Source organism: Ascaphus truei, chromosome 9 (genome assembly GCF_040206685.1).
Source record: "Ascaphus truei isolate aAscTru1 chromosome 9, aAscTru1.hap1, whole genome shotgun sequence".
Lineage (NCBI taxonomy): Eukaryota > Metazoa > Chordata > Amphibia > Anura > Ascaphidae > Ascaphus > Ascaphus truei.
In genome coordinates this window covers 35,653,733-35,672,498 of record NC_134491.1, presented here as the reverse complement: position 1 = coordinate 35,672,498, position 18,766 = coordinate 35,653,733, and the positions used below count along the sequence as shown (strand labels likewise).

The 18,766-nt window shown below is 41.1% G+C and overlaps 2 protein-coding genes across 5 annotated transcripts in view; one reads left to right on the top strand and one right to left on the bottom strand.

Annotated features, from left to right (window-relative positions):
- MIS18BP1 (MIS18 binding protein 1) overlaps positions 1-11,223 on the top strand; it is a 33,788-nt gene extending 22,565 nt beyond the window's left edge. For 2 of the 3 annotated variants that reach the window (XM_075614375.1, XM_075614376.1), the window contains exons 12-17: positions 5,330-5,502; positions 6,235-6,386; positions 7,036-7,181; positions 7,683-7,770; positions 8,159-8,213; positions 10,974-11,223. In XM_075614375.1, coding sequence (XP_075470490.1) covers positions 5,330-5,502; positions 6,235-6,386; positions 7,036-7,181; positions 7,683-7,770; positions 8,159-8,213; positions 10,974-11,083 — 724 coding nt within the window. In that variant the 3' untranslated portion in view covers positions 11,084-11,223. The remainder of the gene's footprint in view (positions 1-5,329; positions 5,503-6,234; positions 6,387-7,035; positions 7,182-7,682; positions 7,771-8,158; positions 8,214-10,973) is intronic. The other variant, XM_075614377.1, reaches the window with a different exon arrangement.
- A 4,471-nt stretch (positions 11,224-15,694) lies between these two features.
- The window catches only part of FANCM (FA complementation group M), a 105,213-nt gene continuing 102,141 nt past the window's right edge, over positions 15,695-18,766 (bottom strand). For both annotated transcript variants that reach the window (XM_075614371.1, XM_075614372.1), the window contains exons 21-23: positions 18,181-18,565; positions 16,510-16,801; positions 15,695-16,042 (exon numbers count right to left, since the gene is read on the bottom strand). In XM_075614371.1, the coding sequence (XP_075470486.1) occupies positions 15,907-16,042; positions 16,510-16,801; positions 18,181-18,565 (813 nt within the window). In that variant the 3' untranslated portion in view covers positions 15,695-15,906. The remainder of the gene's footprint in view (positions 16,043-16,509; positions 16,802-18,180; positions 18,566-18,766) is intronic.

Genomic DNA, 18,766 nt, shown 5'->3' with positions numbered 1-18,766 from the left:
AAATTAAATTACTAACAGGTGCTGTCACGAACGGCATACCTGTGCGGACGTGACTTGTATAGGTGATGAGTTAATTCAACCACTATCTAGCTAACCCACTTTTCGCCCCTGAATCTGTTACAAATATCCCCTTAACGCTGCCACCACCAAGGATAAATACCAGGGTTGCCACCACTCCGAATTTGATCCGGAGAGTACGAGTTTTGGCCACGTATTTCCGGGCTACTGGTTTACCTTGTAAACCTCCAGGTAGCATCTTCCCCTTAAACTCTTGTCAATATGGCCATGCGGCGTCAAATGGCACCGCGTTGCCATGTCAACGGGAACGTGATGTCACCCGGTGCCGTAACAATGTGACGTTTCGGTGCCATGAGGCGTCCTGTTGTCATGGCAACTTGATGCCGTGGCCACATTGAAGGGTTGCGGTGGCAGATGCTGGAAGGATGTCAGAGGATGCCGGAGACTAAGGTAAGCGCTACATTTAAAAATGTTGTTTCCGGGTTAGCCTTCAGTAGAAGGTGGCAACCCTTATACAGACCATTACCACTGGGGTCACTTGATCACCATTCACTGATCAAAATATGTAATTACGCACAAAAATGTATTGTAGCAAAATGTAATCTCTCCAAAACGTGCAGAGTTTAATTAGAGCACAAAAGACTATAATTATTACATTTTAGGTGTAATATACAAAAGTAGTACAGTGCTTAGGTTACAAAAAAGAATATTACAAGAAACATACAGTACAATATATGCAGACCGTTTCATAAAATTTAAAAGATAAGTAAACGGAAATTCTATACATTACAAGATAGCAATATCTGATTTACCCCAAGAGTTCGTGGAGATTGGAATATGAGAATTCACATGTTCTCCTGACATCAGACACTTACTTTTGTTGAATTCCAAATTCTTATCCCCCAGCATATGGTTTTTATGCTAAATCCTTCTGCATTGAGCACAGCATAAGCCCACCTTCTGGTCGAGTCTAGAATATTGTAACTAATCGTTTTTGGGTGAATTTGCCGCGTGTAAAGAGACTATTATTCAGGGGATTCATTAGAAGTAGGAGAGACAATATATGGTACAAAGAACAACTCCTGCTCAGCAATTAGTGGAAATGGTTGTACTTGATCAAAGTGCATACAGGAATTAGGATAATTGGAAGCAAAGGAGAAGCTCTGCAATGTTGCACTCGTGATCTGGAGGTATGATTTGAGTTAGAACTTAAATCTTTAATAGGTAATACAATATAAAATAGGTGAACGAAATGAACATACTGAATATACAAAAAAAAATAATTAAAACTAGTCCGGAGTGGTCCAAAAAATATTAGGACAATAGACGTGGTGGTTATACGCAGTGTGCCGATAGTGTTCACAGTAATAGGTGACACCTAAGGCTGAGTCCCCGGTAGTGACAGCGGCGTGCGTGCCCCACTGCACAGCCCTATATAGGGCAGGCCCCAGTGGCTGTGTGGGAGTGCAAAGCGCTGTGACACGTACACTGGCAGGGCTTCCTGTGCCGCGACGCAGTCACGTGGCGGCGTGCAGCCAATGGCAGGGGCAGATACGGCCGCGCCCCATGTCATGGCCCCACTCCCTACAGATCGCCGATCGTGGCTGTAGTTCCGTGCCGCGACGCAGTCACGTGGCGGCGTGCAGCCAATGGCAGGGGCAGATACGGCCGCGCCCCGTGTCATGGCCCCGCTCCCTACAGATTGCCGATCGTGGCTGTAGTCGCTACGCATGCAGCCGGGAGGACAGGGGCCGCAGCCTAATTCAATCATTCAGTATTGCCAAATAAACCTGCTTGTATCCAAGTCGTATATTGATATAAAAAGTGTTTAACGGTAAGTATCCTTCTGGTCTTTGGAATTTGTTGTATATATGTTCATTTCATTCACCTATATTTTTATTGTATTACCAGTTTTAATTCCATCATACCTCCCAGATCACGAGAGCAACGTTGCTGAGCTTGTTCTCCTTTGTTTCCAGAAGTATGAGACACATGAATATCTGACCTCTGCACCCTCCCAATCATGAATTATTTATCATCATTGAATTAGTATAATCGCAAATGTTCCGAAAATATATTTGTAAGTCTTGTGACATGTTAGAAAAAATATAATAACTGCGCCAACCGTGATAAAGTGGATTCAAAATTTCAGTTCTTCATAGAGTGTGATCCTGCTGCCAGAGTTTCTTTCAGAGGTGATTCGCCAACCTCTGTATAGAGTCACTGAAAGAAGGGGGGGGGGATCCTCTGGCGCGTAGTTTCACTCGTTTTCCGGAACACATGCAATGTAAACAAAAAGAGGGACCACAATCAGGAGTGGTTAAAACACAATGGTATAACGTGTGGAGTTATATGGGTAACACACTTACATTAAAACAACAAGTCTCCAAATAGGAATGGCGAGCACTTCTTGATGTTACCTCAAAAAAAAAGGGGGAAAGAAGGGAATCAAAGCATAACACTGTTTATTAACAAAAGTAATTAAAAGAGATTGCAAACTCACAAGCGGCCATTAAAAAATGGCATAGAGAGAAGTAGTCTCCAGGCTCCACCACTCGTCCTCCTAAGTGGTTGGATGTCTGTGTGGAGTCTGTTCCAGCCGGTAAGATGGTGGTGCAGGGATGTAAATGACAGCAGGGTTGTCTTCCCAGACTTGTGCACAGCCTGGATTTTCTCCCGTTCGTCAGTCTCCTCACTGCAGCTTCCGACTTCCGCGCATGCGCATGCGCCCAGGTCGTGATGCTGGCCAAGTTGGAATTGCGCTCTTACTCCTCTGTATGGTGGCTTGTGATGACCAAAATCCGCCAGACGCGTTTCGCAAATTAGCTTCCTCAGTGACGTAGATACATGTAGGGTAACAGCACTTTATATATCCAACAGTCCTTTGATTGTCCAATCATATTCTACTTAAGGAAGTAGAATATGATTGGACAATCAAAGGACTGTTGGATATATAAAGTGCTGTTACCCTACATGTATCTACGTCACTGAGGAAGCTAATTTGCGAAACGCATCTGACGGATTTTGGTCATCACAAGCCACCATACAGAGGAGTAAGAGCGCAATTCCAGCTCGGCCAGCATCACGACCGGGGCGCATGCGCATGCGCGGAAGTCGGAAGCTGCAGTGAGGAGACTGACGAACGGGAGAAAATCACGGCTGTGCACAAGTCTGGGAAGACAACCCTGCTGTCATTTACATCCCTGCACCACCATCTTACCGACTGGAACAGACTCCACACAGACATCCAACCACTAAGGAGGACGATTGGTGGAGCCTGCAGACTACTTCTCTGTATGCCATTTTTTAATGGCCGCTTGTGAGTTTGCAATCTCTTTTAATTACTTTTGTTAATAAACAGTGTTATGCTATGATTCCCTTCTTTCCCCCCTTTTTTTTGAGGTAACATCAAGAAGTGCTCGCCATTCCTATTTGGAGACTTGTTGTTTTAATGTAAGTGTGTTACCCATATAACTCTACACGTTATACCATTGTGTTTTAACCACTCCTGATTGTGGTCCCTCTTTTTGTTTACATTGCATGTGTTCCCGGAATACGAGTGAAACTACGCGCTGGAGGATCTCCCCCCCCCCCTTTCTTTTTGTGACATATTAGAGCCGCAATATTTTGCAAACTTACACATGCATAGACCGTCTTCCTGACCCACACCCTCTGACGCTGTCCAGAAAATAAATGGAATCCTTTGAAATTGAAAGGGTTGGTGCTTATTTCTACTGTCAAACAGGTGTGGGTCTATTTTTATCACACTAGAGCAGCTCCAATTAACCTCTGGTGTGCCAGATTATTTAAATACTGAATATTTTCTGGCCTTATGGCAGGTGTCATGTGTGAGGTTTAGTTTTTCTGTAACTCCCTTATTTCCTTGGTCTTGCTTACAATTTCCTGGATAGTAACTGGTGTATGGCCTATATTCTCTGCTGTTTTTAGTTGCAGTGACCGTTGTATTTTGGCAACATGGTCATTATCTTGAAGGGCTGTTTCTAGGGTTTACTTTGACGTGGTAGCATGATTAACACGTTTTGTCCAAAAGATTGCACTAAATGTTCCATACTGATAAGAAAAACACAGACTAATCAAATATTTGTTATATTGGATGTGCATTGGGACATTTTTGTTTACTATTGTATATTTGAGGTGCCTTTCCTAGAAGCACTCCAGGTTGGCACAATTAAATATATACATACTGCAGGGATGGAAAAATCGTGGTTGCCCGGGTGGCTAAAATGTCCGCCCTGGCGCCTGTGCTGTGTGCAGTGATTGGTGAAGTCACCACTGCAGTGTGAGGAGAGTGGGAGGGATCGGAGAGCAGGAGGCATGCAAGGGGTGGGACTAAGTGGGGGTGGAGCAGGAGACACAGGGGGTGGGCTTGTCGGAGCTGAGCTGTGTGATGAGCGTGTTTGCGTGTCTCTCGGTGTGTGTAGAGCAGGAGACGGGGTGGGCTTGTCGGAGCTGAGCTGTGTGAGCGCGTTTTGCGTGTCTCTCGGTGTGTGTAGAGCAGGAGACAGAGAGGGTGGGCTTGTCGGAGCTGAGCTGTGTGAGCGCGTTTTGCGTGTCTCTCGGTGTGTGTAGAGCAGGAGACAGAGAGGGTGGGCTTGTCAGAATTGACTGTTTTGACATGAGTGTCAGTGTGACACAGATACACACTAACATACAGAGACACCGACGATGGGTGTGGAGAGGCAAGCAGGGTAGCCAGAAATCACCCCTCCTCCACGCTTAACAAAATGCTGGCTTCTGAGTATTTCATATTTTCGGCCACCCCTAGAATACTGAATATAATACTGTGGGCTGGTTTGGGCTGGCTAAGAGTGCGTGTCTGTGTTCCTTTTACTTAAGGCATGTGCTTCTAAGGGTCCCATGTTAAAATGGACATGAAGCAAGCGGTGTGCTCATTTGCATGCGATTTCCCAGGAATCCCTGGCTGCAGTGGAAGCACTGCATGTTAAGAGATAATGGGGAAGGGCATGGTTGCAGACCTGTCTGAGACGTGTGAATGTGCTCACAACGTGGTATTTTTATTTTATTTTAGTTGGCATCATTTACTAATGTCACAATTTCCACTAATTTTAAGAGGTTCTTAAATAAAATATTAATAACGGTACATTGTGATAGGTTTAGTGTTTCTGTAACTCCCTTCTAGTCTCCTTATTTGGTATTTCTCATGGATATGAACTATGATTATGTCCTTCAGTCTTTGCTTCTGTTGTTATTGTTGCTGTGGTGGAAGGTTTATTTTGGCAGGCGATTTTAGTTTGAAACATATGTTCATTTTAAGTTCATTGTCTTGCAGGGCTGTTTCTTCTTTACCAAAGCATAAAAATGGGTTCTGGCTGGACGTGGCTATGGCAGTAGAAAGTCGTTCTGCCGAGGAATGTCAGGAGAAATACTTGGAGAAGCAACAGGCAAAGACATCCAGAACACAATTAAAAAAGAAGCCAGGCAAAGCCACCAAAAAGAACAAGGGTAACACAATAAATAATATGGAATTATATCAGGCATTCAGCACACAGAAATATTCAAATATGCTCATATCTAGAGAATGTTCTGTTTAACAGCACAGACGTCAGGTAGGATAACCTGCCTTATTCTGATTCTGGGTTTATGCAATGTTCAAAATCTGTGACTCATGTATGCTTTGAAAATCCACTATATGTTAGTATGTATTTTGTGACCGTTTAATGTCCATGAACTGGTGGACATTGAGTGGTGAGCGATTTCTTTGGGAGATCCTTCTTATTTGCAACGGCAATATAGAAAAAGTTTTGCTAGAATATGGCTCTACATACTCTTCCCGACCATGGATGGTGGGAAAGGTAACCGCCTTCAGAAATGGAAAAGCAAAACGTTTAATTGCAGAAAAGTGTAAATCTGGTTTCTGTGTGGTTTTTGTTTTACCATCAAAGCATCCAGTTTTGGCACTTGATTCAGGTCTACTGAAGTCTTCAAATTGGAATCTTATTTGAGATATATCTATATAACCTCTTTGGGACAGGGACTTTCTTTGCTGCACTTATTGTATTATAATTCCCTGTACTGTGTTGTCTCATATAAAGTGCTGAGTAGACTGAGCGCTTTATAGATATATTATAAAGCCTAAACATTTTAATAATCTTGCACAAATCCTGTGTACATGGTGGTACTATAGAAAATATACCTACATCCAGATAACCCATGCAAAGTTAATTTGTTTAACAGAGAATGGTTCAGAAGAGAAGATGGTAAAAATAACAGCTAAAGTGGGAACCCTTAAAAGGAAGAAACAAATGAGAGAATTCCTGGAGCATCTTCCTAAAGATGACCATGATGACTTTTTCACTGCTACTCCATTCCAGACCAAGACCGTGAAGGTAAAAGGCAATTTTAGCGTGCTGGTGTTGAGTATCCCATTTCTTCTCTGGATTACTTGTAATGCACTTATTCCCATGATCTGTTATTTATATTATCTGATATTTATTTGATTACCACATGTATTACTACTGTGAAGCGCTATGTACATTAATGGCGCTATATAAATAAAGTCATACAATGCCATACATTTAGTTATTGCTTAATTCCGATCCCCAATTCAAATCTCACCTCTCTCTGGCTTTCATACTGCAGTAAAGCCCCAAGTTTCACTTCCATTTTAAGTACATGAGGAACGGAGATTTGGTGTCTTTCCTAAAAGGACAGCAACATAAAGATCTGGCCAGGGATTTCCCTGAAGGGCTTTTTCCCTTGGAGATTATCAGCAGCTGACACTGATTTAACTATTAAATTCCGTATCACTTAGTTAAAGCCCCTTTGCTGCAATCATTAATAATCACAAAGTATAAATATTCAGATTGACTGACTGTGTTCTGTCTCATTTGCAATTGGCCTGCAACAATGAACACTGCACTGCAAACATTGTTACTTGTTCGGAAGTAGCCTTGCATTCCTCTGAATTCTTGCTGTTACAAATAACATTTACATGTGTTCTCATTTGGCAAACATCGTGTCTTCTGGTGCGTGCAGCTGCCAACGCTGAGAGGATGCCATGAGGATGACTTATTTCAGTTGTCGCAAACTAACCCAACAACCCCTACATCTTCCATTTTCCCTTTGGCTGACACGCCCCAGTGTGAACACATCAGTCCGGGAATGTTAGGTTCCATAAACAGGTGAGGCCATCTTGTCATTGACTACTCATGGTGACATTGTAAGTTTAAGATGGTTTAGGCCTACAGGTCTAATCCATCTCCCATCCTCTCTCTTTCCCCCCTCCCCCCCACCCCAACCCCAACCTCAGCAATTAATTATTACATTTTTGGTATTGGCATATTGATGGAAATTACATTTCCGATACTTTACAAGATTGCTTTTTTTTTTTTTTAAACATTTTGTTTACCACAGATGGGTTGTAGTGTTGTGTAAAATAAAATATTCACCATGATGTGACTACAGCTGAGAAATCTAAAATGTAGTGTTACTTTATCATGGTTACGAAATTACCAGCTTCAAACATTCTCCCCAATAAATCAATGTGAAGATTTTAGGTGAAAAGCACACTTTGGTATAATTAATGGTATTCTATGAACAGATGGAATATTGTCTCTCCTATTGCTTGCATCACTCATGAGCCATTGTGAGATAGGGGTGGTAAATGCAATTTATTTTCACAGGTCGGATAATGAAAAGTACGTGTACAGAATGATTAAAAACACAAAAGCAGACACGTTTAAGATACGGGGCCGAGTCGAGAAAAAATCGGTAATTTTTGCTTGTAAATACATTAATCATCATCCACCAGACGTATGTATTTGGTGTATTTTCCACAACACACACGTTCCATTTTAATTAATGATTCATTTGGATTTAGATGTCAACACAAAATAAAAATGTAGTAATGAATTTAGTACACTAAGGAAGTCCTATATCAGAATTTATTTTTTTGTTGAGGAATGACATATGCGGTTATACCAGAGTATCTGAATGATAAGGTCCCTTTTTTTTGTATTGCATTTCAATTATAATTTTTAGCGTCTATCTGAAAGCATTTCCTGTTGATGGAACCCCCCATTGATATTTTTAATTTTTCATGCAGCTAGTGAAGCAGCATTTGACTTGTTATATATAAATGTGCATTTTTGTTGTTTAGGGAGCTCCTTCATATACCACGCCGATCTCTCGAAGAACATCCTCTTTAACCAAGGGTAAGTTTAGGTTCTGTGGGTTCTGCAGAATCGCCTGCTCTGCTACAGACCTGGGAGTGCATTGCAGGCCTCTTGCACTTGAGCTAAATCTGCTCGTGTTTTCTTTATCTTGAAGGAAAGAGCAACATGGTAATTGATAATGACTCAAAACAGAGTAAATGCTGTAATGACTAGCAGCAAAAAAGAAAGCATGCAGAAACCCACGTTGTGTATATGTGAGAAAATCTTACAGCTAAAACACAGGGTTTCAAAGTGCATACGTAGAAGTCTGTCATATAATTAGCATCTGTTCAGAGGTCTGAATTAAACTTGAATGGAAAGGTAGCAGTACAAAAACGAGAACTATATTTTCTATTTGTAAACTATAATTAATGGCTATTCTAAAATTGCATGGAAGATATCCTGTCTTAATCCAGATGTGATCGGAATATGAAACGATCCCTGCTAAACAGACACGACAAATGGAGGGGGCTTTTTTTTTATATTATTATAGAAAACACCTAGGGGGAAGAAACACAACAGGAGAGGGACAAAAGTCTAAAAGACTGGGTAACCCAATTTCAAAAGAGGGAACTATGCCAACACCAAGGGCTGTGAATGAACATCAAGGGGATTTAATTATCTATAATGTAAGGTATTTTGTATTGAGTAGCGATCACATCCAATTTAAAGAATTGTCTTTCATTTTCCGTGGGGATTTAATCCGCCTCCTACAAGAAAATGACCATGTGGGAGACCTGGGCCCTTTCATACTTGACATCGAAGTCTATTCACACAACAAATAGACCTATCTTCTACTATTACATGTTTATTAAATTGGTAACTAAAGATCTTCTCGTGAAGTATAGGGGACAAATAACAGGTCATCTGAATTCTGGTGAACAAACGGCATGTACCAAATGTAAAAATAAAGCCCTCTGACAAAGGGAGGCAGCAGTGATTGTGGATACTGCATACTGTTAAGGAAGATGTGAGGCTGTTTCAGCCATGAACAAAGCATGCAGGACAGCTGCCATTTTCTTAGATTTAGAGGCATGCAGTCTAGCACAATTATTTTGACTTGAATGGCACCATAGGGTGGTGGAAGGACCAGATGGTATTTAGCATGGTGTCGGACACTGATTATATAAAATTATAGATTAGATTTATAGATTAAATCTTGATCTGGAGTGGGACTGAAACTTTTAAGTTCATAGTTCTAATTTAATGTAATATTTTTCATCTATGATTTTAACCTGTGGTAAATAAGGAAAATATCACCCTTTTTAGACCTGGTCATCAAAGATTAGTAATTAGTTTTTTAAATACAATAGTAAATTGCAAAAACCAGCTTAAAAATGCTGCAAATTAGCCCCTTATTGGATCCAAATCGGCCCCCCGTGACCACTCATTTCTAGAATTCACACCGGGCAATATTTACACCGCCAGAGAATGTATTAAACAAGGGAAAGATTTCAACGCTGCTCCCTTAATCATGGCTATGTGTCAAAGATATTAAGGGCCCATCAGAAGGATCATGCTACTGATAGAACCTTCCTGATCAGAGATTGGATAATCGAACAATGTTCACAAAAAATATTTGTGAAACGCTGCAATATCCTTTTGGAGAACAATTAAATGAAGCTGGTTCTGGGTTCGAGACCAGGGATAACTAGTAGGAGATTGCAGAATCTCTAAATATTTTGGTCCATAGACACTTTGAACCCAAAACAAGAATGAACAGCTGGCTCTCATCACAAACGCCTGCTTTGAAATTTAATGACTGCATAGCTTGCAAATTCATGTTACCAAGTGAGCATTTCTTCAATGCGGAGGAGATACAACACTTAACTGCAAAATAGCCATTCCCATTTATATTTATGTAGACATATGTACTTGTGGTTTAAGGTATGTTGGTAAAATTATCATAGTTTAGATGATGTATATTGTAACCCGTCAACATTTATAAAATAAATAAAAAAAAAAAAAAAACGTAGACGCCACTTAAATTTATAAGTAGTGACATCACGAGTGAGTTATTGGAACTGACGTCATTAAAAGCACAATGCGCCCGCCAGCTCCTTTGTGTAGTGAAATGCGCTTCAGGCGTTCTACTACGTCACTGTGACAGACGTGACAAGTTGAAGGTGTATGTCTTGTGAGGCAGTTGGCAAGATAGGAGTATTCATAAACATATATTTTGCCGGCCAAATACACTCTGCTTGCATTGTATGCGGGCTGGGATCCGCACGCTCCGTGAAACAGGCACTCACGTTTGATGGTCAGCTAGGAAGACTTGGGATAAGGAAGGGGTCATATTAAGGTCTCTGGCAATTAACAAGGATCATATCATTTGCACCATTATAATCATTAATTCACTAGGCGAGTAGTTGATGTTTCTTTGATATTCTGCCTGTGGAACAGTACTGCTCCAATTGATACATTATTACAAAGCAGTTCTTTGGCATTGCATGAATACTGGATTTGTATCACATTGTGAGTGCACAATAAATACATCACGTTGTAGCTTAAAACGGCATCAGCACCCAACCAATTTAGGGGGATGATTCACCAAGTGCCCACTTGGTTAAAACAAACTGGATTCACTATTTTAGTATATTATTCCTTTCTTTTAATCTTCCTAAATCTTTCTAAACTAAGGTTGATGCACCAAATACAAAGATTTCAAACCGCAGCCTGCCATATGTAAACAGTTGAAACGAATACATGCAATTGGATTTCATGTCACCCGTCCTATAATGCATCTTGTATGTTTCTCAGGATTAAAAGATGCATCAGTTATTGGGAAACTGTTCAAACCGGTTGAACATATCCCATCTGACGAGGAGGAAGATTCCTATTTTTCAAGCTCGTCTCCGGATGGGAAATAACCTTCTGCGCTTTTACACTTCCCCGTGCCATAGCTGAAGTTCTTTCCCTTTTTGTACATGTTGAATACTTTTGAAACAAAAGACTTTGCCCAAATTACTGTAAAAAACTAAACAAATAAAGCTTGTCCGTTGTGATTTTATTGCAGTGTAAACTGTTTTTTCTGTTGTGGAATAAATTTGCACCTACCAAATGGATTAAAAAGTTTCATGTATATAAACAGTATCATTTTAATTTGTGTAGAGTTGTCAACTGTCCTTGTACACCTTAAATTTCACAAAAAAAACCTCAAGTGCAAACTCCCCTCAATCATGTAAAAGAAAAAAATAATGGTACAAATGTGTAATAAAGTGGATTATAGATCATTTTAAATGCCCACTTGGTGGAAAAAGTATTCAGGCGTTTGTCAGATTAAATCTGGTCTGGATCATGAGCTGGAACTCCCCAAAAAACAAGAGGTATACATGGTACAGAACAGCTTTAAAGGGTAAATACAATTGAGCAGTGAGCCCATACAACTCATGCTCAAAGATTAAAATGGCGTTTGGACCACTCTGGGTCTAGCAGTGATGCCATCCAAATTGCACTCGGCTGGCTTCAGTCTCTCAGAGGGTGAGTCGCACTTCTGGGTTCCCCGAGGGATGATGTCACGATAGCGGTGGAGCCAATGGAAACCTCCGATTTCAGGCCCCTGCATCAGAGGCTGGAATCAGAGGTTTTCATTGGCTCCACCGATATCGTGACGTTTTCCACCGGGGAACGTGGTAGTGGGACTCACCATCTGAGACTGAAGCCAGCCAAGTGCGATTGGGTCTCGAGGTGACAGCGTTCCTGAGTAGTTAAAACGCTGTTTTAATCTTGGAACATGTGAGTTGCATGGGCTCACTGCTTGTCAGGGTAGAGTAGGTATTTTAACACTTATATTTTAGGGATCAGTCAATAGGCAAAACAAGGCAGTGAAATAAAATGAGGTTTATTTAGATAAAGACCTCAAACACAAAATACAGAAATACACACAGTTACTGGGGTCTGAAATCTAGCCTTCCCTAGGTGCGGGGTTCGATAGCAAGGGCTTACCCTGATTGGGACCTTGTCACGGAACAAAATCCAGCAGAAAATCCTGACCGGGACCTAATCCTGAATATAATGCAACGGATTTTTGGTATGAAATCCTGACCGCGACAACGATTTGTACTACTTGGCTGCACAAGCCGGGACTTAGTCTCGCGAGGCAGGCTTTTCTAGCATCAAAACGAAGCCGGTTGCTTTGCTATTTCGAACTAAGCAACTTTGAAAAGCCTGCCCTAGCTTCATTGACGCGTCACAGGAAGGTCTGGTACTCTTGATTAATTTGTGTATGTGTGTATATATTCTCTGCTAAGCTATCTTTAGCATGGAGGAAGGAGGAGCAACCAATCTGTGTGGGGAATTCCTTCACGCCAGCCAATAAAAAGAGGGGCTTGTACTTTAGCTGATGTCTGAGGTGGGGGCGTGTTGAGCTGTCTCGGGATACCTCGTGGGTGGGACATACGTATTGACCAATGGGAAACGAGTCAACATTCTTCCGCTTCCCTGAGTCAATCCATTTCCACCTACCAGGCAGGCTCCACTGAGTGGCAGACCAGAGGGTCCTTCCCGCAGGGGGTCTCTGTTCTTCAGACTCTACTCTGCCCTGCCCAGTCCACTTAGCACCCCGACACCCCTCAACATCCTGTCTCCTCTTTGAACTACAGACTTGCTGGCACCATAACCATATGCCCTGGCTGACTGCATAGAGCCTTATAGTAAATGTAAAACACAAACTACACTTGAATAAAGAATATACTTTGGGGAACCTTATATAGGAAATGGATTGGGGATATTTGGGCTCAAAATCCAGGCGGCTGGGGGACACTGGGTAGCCCCGGTGTAATTCACCCCACGTACCAGCAAATCATGCCTGCTTGCCAGGGAGAATTAAACGACTACCAGTAACTTTGGCCCCCGAACTCCTGCAAACAAAATAATTGCATTTCCACCTGAATATCCCCCCTAAAAGTGACACAAGAAATCCCACAGTTCTAGGGCTAAGGGAACAGGAAAACAGAAAAAAAAAAATACAGGAGTCACATTTTCCACATGTATTATCCCTGGTCCATGGCTTATGGAGCTACCAGGGACCCCACAGTTTGAGGTAACCAGAGGGCTTAAACTTTAATGTATAGCCTGGTTACCCCCTCAATTCTATTTTACCCTATAAAGCTGTTCTGTACCATGTATACCTCTTGTTTTATGATTCGGGGAGTTTCAGCTATGCCAGCTCATAATCCAGAACAGATTTAATCTGATAAACTACAAAGAAAAGAAAGCACAAGATGGTGAAAGGTGTATATTGAACAAACCAGACAAATGCAAATAGTAACCTACACATTAAAAGTCTGCTGTTCAGAGCATCTGATTGATTTGTCTCCTTGTTGCCCTGTGGGTGTCTAGCTCGGAGGTAGTCAGCAGGCAGAGGTTTGTGTTCCCGCATGCTGGGAAAAGCTGAAACCTCACGTCACACAGTCTACTGTCCCTCACAGCCACTTCCGGGTTCGCACACAGCAGCGTACGGTGGCTGGATAGGGTAGCCAGTAATCTGACAACCCGCACTAAGTGCCTTGTGCTTTCTTTTCTTTGTAATTGGTCCTCCTGTGGATTTTTCCTCCTGTGGAGTACTGCAAGAGGGTGAGAGCTGATCATTGTCAAGGTCGTTGTTGGAAGCAAGAGCACGGATCAAAGACTACATCTAATCTGATAAACACCTGAATACTTTTTCCACCACGTGAGTGGGAATTTAAATTACCTATAATCCACATTACTTTGTTGCACATTTGCACAATGTTATTTTTTCTTTCTTTACATGGTTGAGGGGAGTTTACGCTTTGGAGTTTTGTGATCTCTACATAAGGGCTGTTGAGAAACACCCCTTCACCATCTGCATCTCTCCTACATGGTGATATAAACACATATATAAAAACACGGATAGTGAAAAGATAGTGAAAATATACATTCAATTAGGCATTTGTGCTTTTTTCTTGTTACATACCTTAAACTTGCAAGTAAATGTACAACGTTGTGCACATTTGAAATCAAATGTGTTTTAGATATTCTCCACAATTTTTTAGGTGCCTATTGTTTACCTACTAAAATAAACATATTTTTCTAACTTCGTTTGGACAAGGGCGTCACTTGATTTTTGTAATTCAGAATTTTTTTTTTTTTAACATTTTCATCTCTGCATCAAATGTCTCTAATTCCACTGATCACCACATTGTTGAAAGCCCGGGGGGAGGGGGGGGCAGGGAGAAAGAGACATCTTATACATTTTAGACCATTCAAGAGAACACGGTTCCTATGTATAGCACAGGTTCTAGTCTCCTCGTGTGGGCTGCATGTCTTAGATCGCAAACTAAAATTAAGATCCAGTGCTGCATATAAATCATGGGTAGCCAACTCCAGTCCTCAAGCGCTACCAATAGGTCAGGTTTTCAGGATATCCCTGCTTCAGCACCAGTGGCTCAAAGACGAGTTGGCAACCCCTGCTATAAATGCACCTATTATCCATCTAGTAGATGAGAATCTATTTGATCAAATGTATTTAAACAAAAAACACACAATGGTACAATTGAAATATGATAAAAGCATACATAGTTTCAGTATCGAAGATGATCAGCCTACATGAGATTCTAACTTGGTGATGTGGCAGCATTAATAGCGTCAACTGTTTTGTGACAGATTACCATCTAACAAATATGTTGTAATATTAACTGAACACAAAGCAGTGAGTCTATAAATCAATAAACATTGTTTTTGTAGAACACGCAAAAGTGCTAACTTGACTCCTTTTGCTGCCATGGTGGTTTCTATTCCACACCTTCTAATGGCTACAAAAGGATTGATAAACTTAATTAAACAATGCAACTCCAACTTAATGTCACCACTTTATTATATTTACCAACATTCGTAGAGACTTGGGTGTACTGTACACCTATTATTCCAAGACGTTGGGAAACAAACATCCACTGTTGATCACCATAAATTGGGGTTGGCATTCCCATTCTGCTAGAATATAAACATTTCTAGCCCAGAGTACATTGACGTACTGCCCACTATCTTTCAGTATAAGCAGTTAGACCGTTTAACTACTTACTAGAATAATCCAAGTTTCAGAATGAAAGCCTGTGCAATAGTACAATAATGCTTTTCTTTGGGGCAGGGGAGAGAAAGAGAAGAGGGGAAGAAGGTTACAATGTTCACAGCCTCTGCGTTTTTGGTTGTAGTATGCACCCTAATTTCAGATTCAATTTTGAAAACGTAAATCTCGAGCCGTCAAACGCCAACATGTTCATTTTATTGCATGAAATGATTGTAATATTAGAGGAGAACCACGTTTTAAATTCACTATATAATCCGGTTCGTGTCAAAACACTTTCTCATCTTTTGATAATTGACTTAAACCCCAATTGCTGGAGGGGCTTCACTATCATTGATTGGACTAAATAGACCTTACACGTGTGTGTGTATACACACACACACACACACACACACACATATCCATATAACATTTTTCATAACTTGCTGTCACACCATAAAACACTTTAGATACATTTATTTACATATTTTACAATGCAGAATAACAATAAAGTGCATTTGCGTAACCCTTTTACGAGTTGAGGCCTGCAAGGCATTGCAATGCAATACATTTCATACTCCTGAAGTAAACTGGTTAAAGAAAAACATGAATAATAAATAAATAAAGAGCCCATTGAAGAATTCCAATTTGTTGCCTAATCAGTGATTATCGCTAGAGACTCTTTTTTCGTTTGGCGCCGTTATCTGCTGTCAGCATCTGTGCTTCAAATACGTATCGAACGTAGCGGAAGATTTCCTCCGCTTTCTGGGGGCTGACTTGCGCGTAGTCGGATATCACATTCACCGAGCTGCAAAGCAAGTTGAAAGGTTAAAACAAGAATGAATTAGAAGACTAATGTAATTCACCTGAAATAATTAACAAATAGGTATTTAAAATAGACTCTGTAATTAGAAAGTTGCACGGGCGCCGATTTGAGCTCAAATGCTTTTTTTTTTTTTTTTTTTTTAAACTCCAACTTGGCCAGCAACACATTGCTTATACCAGGGGTCTCAACTCCAGGCCTCAAGGCCCCCCCAACAGGTCAGCTTCTGAGGATATCCCAGCTTCAGCACAAAGACTGAGCCACCTGACCTGAAGCTGGGATATCCCTAATACCTAGCCTGTTGGGGGGGTCTTGAGGACAGGAGTAGAGACGCCCTGGCTTATACCATTACTACTAATATTGCTTAGATTTGGGCACATGGTCATCTACAGCACCTGTAACAAAAACATAACCAATGCAAAAAGAGCTGAGTGCGCTACTTGTTCTTGTACCTGTTAGCCATCTGTTTCACAGAGTCAAAATGGTGGCACAAGTTCAGTGCAGTCAGGTAGCTTATACTGGGTATAGACAGATAGAACTGTAGGACTTCTTGCTTGGGACCCATCAGCTCTGTTGGTACCTCTATACCAGCGTTCTTCCTCTGCTCTAACAAGGTAAGTTCCTTCAGCAAACCAGCCGTCTCTTCTTGGCTGGAGCTGAAAAGAACCCGGACACCAGCGCTGATCAAGGCGGACAATGTGCTGTCGAAATACTTTGTTCTCTGAAATATTCTTGACGTGTCTCCTGCAAAGAACAGATAGAGTATATTCAACACAGTGCTTAAAGTGGCATAACCAACGTTTTCTCAATTTGGTCTCAACTACTTAGTTATTTTTTTTTTTTTTAAACCAGTGAAATGTTTTATATGGCCATAGAAACAAAATGTGATCTGTAAATCACTTCATAGTTGGATGCTATCTGACCAACTTCAGATAATAGAAAGGCATTCATATCCTGTGTGGTCCATCACATAAATATAGCATATCATCGCCAAACAGGAAAAGAGATGGAGAAGTGGAACCCAAGACAAAACAGCAGCGTTGTTTACATGAAGAGATTAGAACTAAACCACACAAGTCCAGCAGAACCCAGGATAAAAAGTTGATGTCCATCCCCAAATATCTGTATTTGGTTAATGTTAAGTGTGGTTTTTTTTCAATACAGTGAAGTGTCAGCTTGATTGTAAGTGGGTAGCACTAATTCATTGTAATTCATCCCTTTCCCCTTTAAAAGCAAATCACGGCACAGGAAATTTGCGGCCACCATTCCACGTGTGCAACTCAAGTCTATATTTGGAAATCTCATCTGGAGAGAACACTTGTGAGGTCACGAAAGCCCCCGTGCAAATTATATACACAAAGGACTCCTGATCCATTAAAGCAAAAGTTCTCTGTAATTCATCTGACTAATATTTAACCCTGATATTTAACATGGCGTCGGTAAACCCTGGCGTGCCAGATCGTGTTCTGCGCTCCGAACCCAATCTTCTATGGAAAACGAGGAGTAAAAGGCCATCACATGGCCCCTAATGTGCCAGGCCCCCTGATGTAGTGACTACATGCTCAGATGTTTACTAACGTTACAATGCAAGACTGTAGGCACAAGCAGAAGAGACCTATGGGACTTCAAAAGTGCTGAACACTATAATTCCTCTATGAAGAACTCACGATTTTACATTGAAAGGTACCACACCCTACATCAGATCTATGGAGAATAAAAAAACACTGTACTTTGCTTTTATTTTATAGGTTCCCTAAAACACACAGGAAGAACTGCTGCTTTACAATACCAGGTCTACTAGTACTTTGGAATCTCTATACATGCAGGTTTCAATTAGACTGTAAGCTCCTCGGAGCAGGGACTCCTTTTCCTTAATGTTACTTTTATGTCTAAAGCACTTATTCCCCTGACCTGTTAGTTATATTATCTGTTATTTATTCGATTACCACATGTATTACTACTGTGAAGCGCTATGTACATTAATGGCGCTATATAAATAAAGACATACAATACAATTTTATCACCATTCATTGGCCGGCTAATATTTCCCTATATATAAGCTTTGAGACCTTTTGTGTATCCCATCACCATGTTTTGTTTTGGTTATCACAGTATTTACACACCTGGTTTAACTCGATCCTTTTCTACAATCAAACACACCCTCTCAAACACATTCTGCAAGTGCTGGATCCGCTCCACTAATTTGTTCTTGTTGGTACTGTTGGCGAATTCGGATTGGGATTTCCTCTCGACGGCCATGCGGTTGCTGACAATGTAATCGCAGCCCCCCAGGGAGCACACCTCCACCTTCACCCCGTGAGCGGTCTTGAGATAGGAAATAATGTCTGGCCCGGAGGAGATCTCCCGGCTGTCTGCAAGGATGCACAGGGCGGTTTTGCTGGCTGTAGATCCAGGAAGAGGTTGGGTTTTTACAAAGGACAGGTCACTTAAGGCAGAGGAAGTCATCCAGGAAGAGCGGGAATGGGGTTTATTAGCATTATCTTCTGCCTAATTATGAATCCACCACAGGGGAAAAAAAATAAATGTCATTTTGTTTTCAAAGTGCAATAACATGGAAAAGAAGAGGGATGGGTGTGAAATATATCATGGGTAGATTTATATTAAATATTCAAATGAATCTATATTTCTGAGCAGCTGTATCTGTTCCCTGGTTATTTATACTGCCTTTTTCTATGTACATAACCAAAT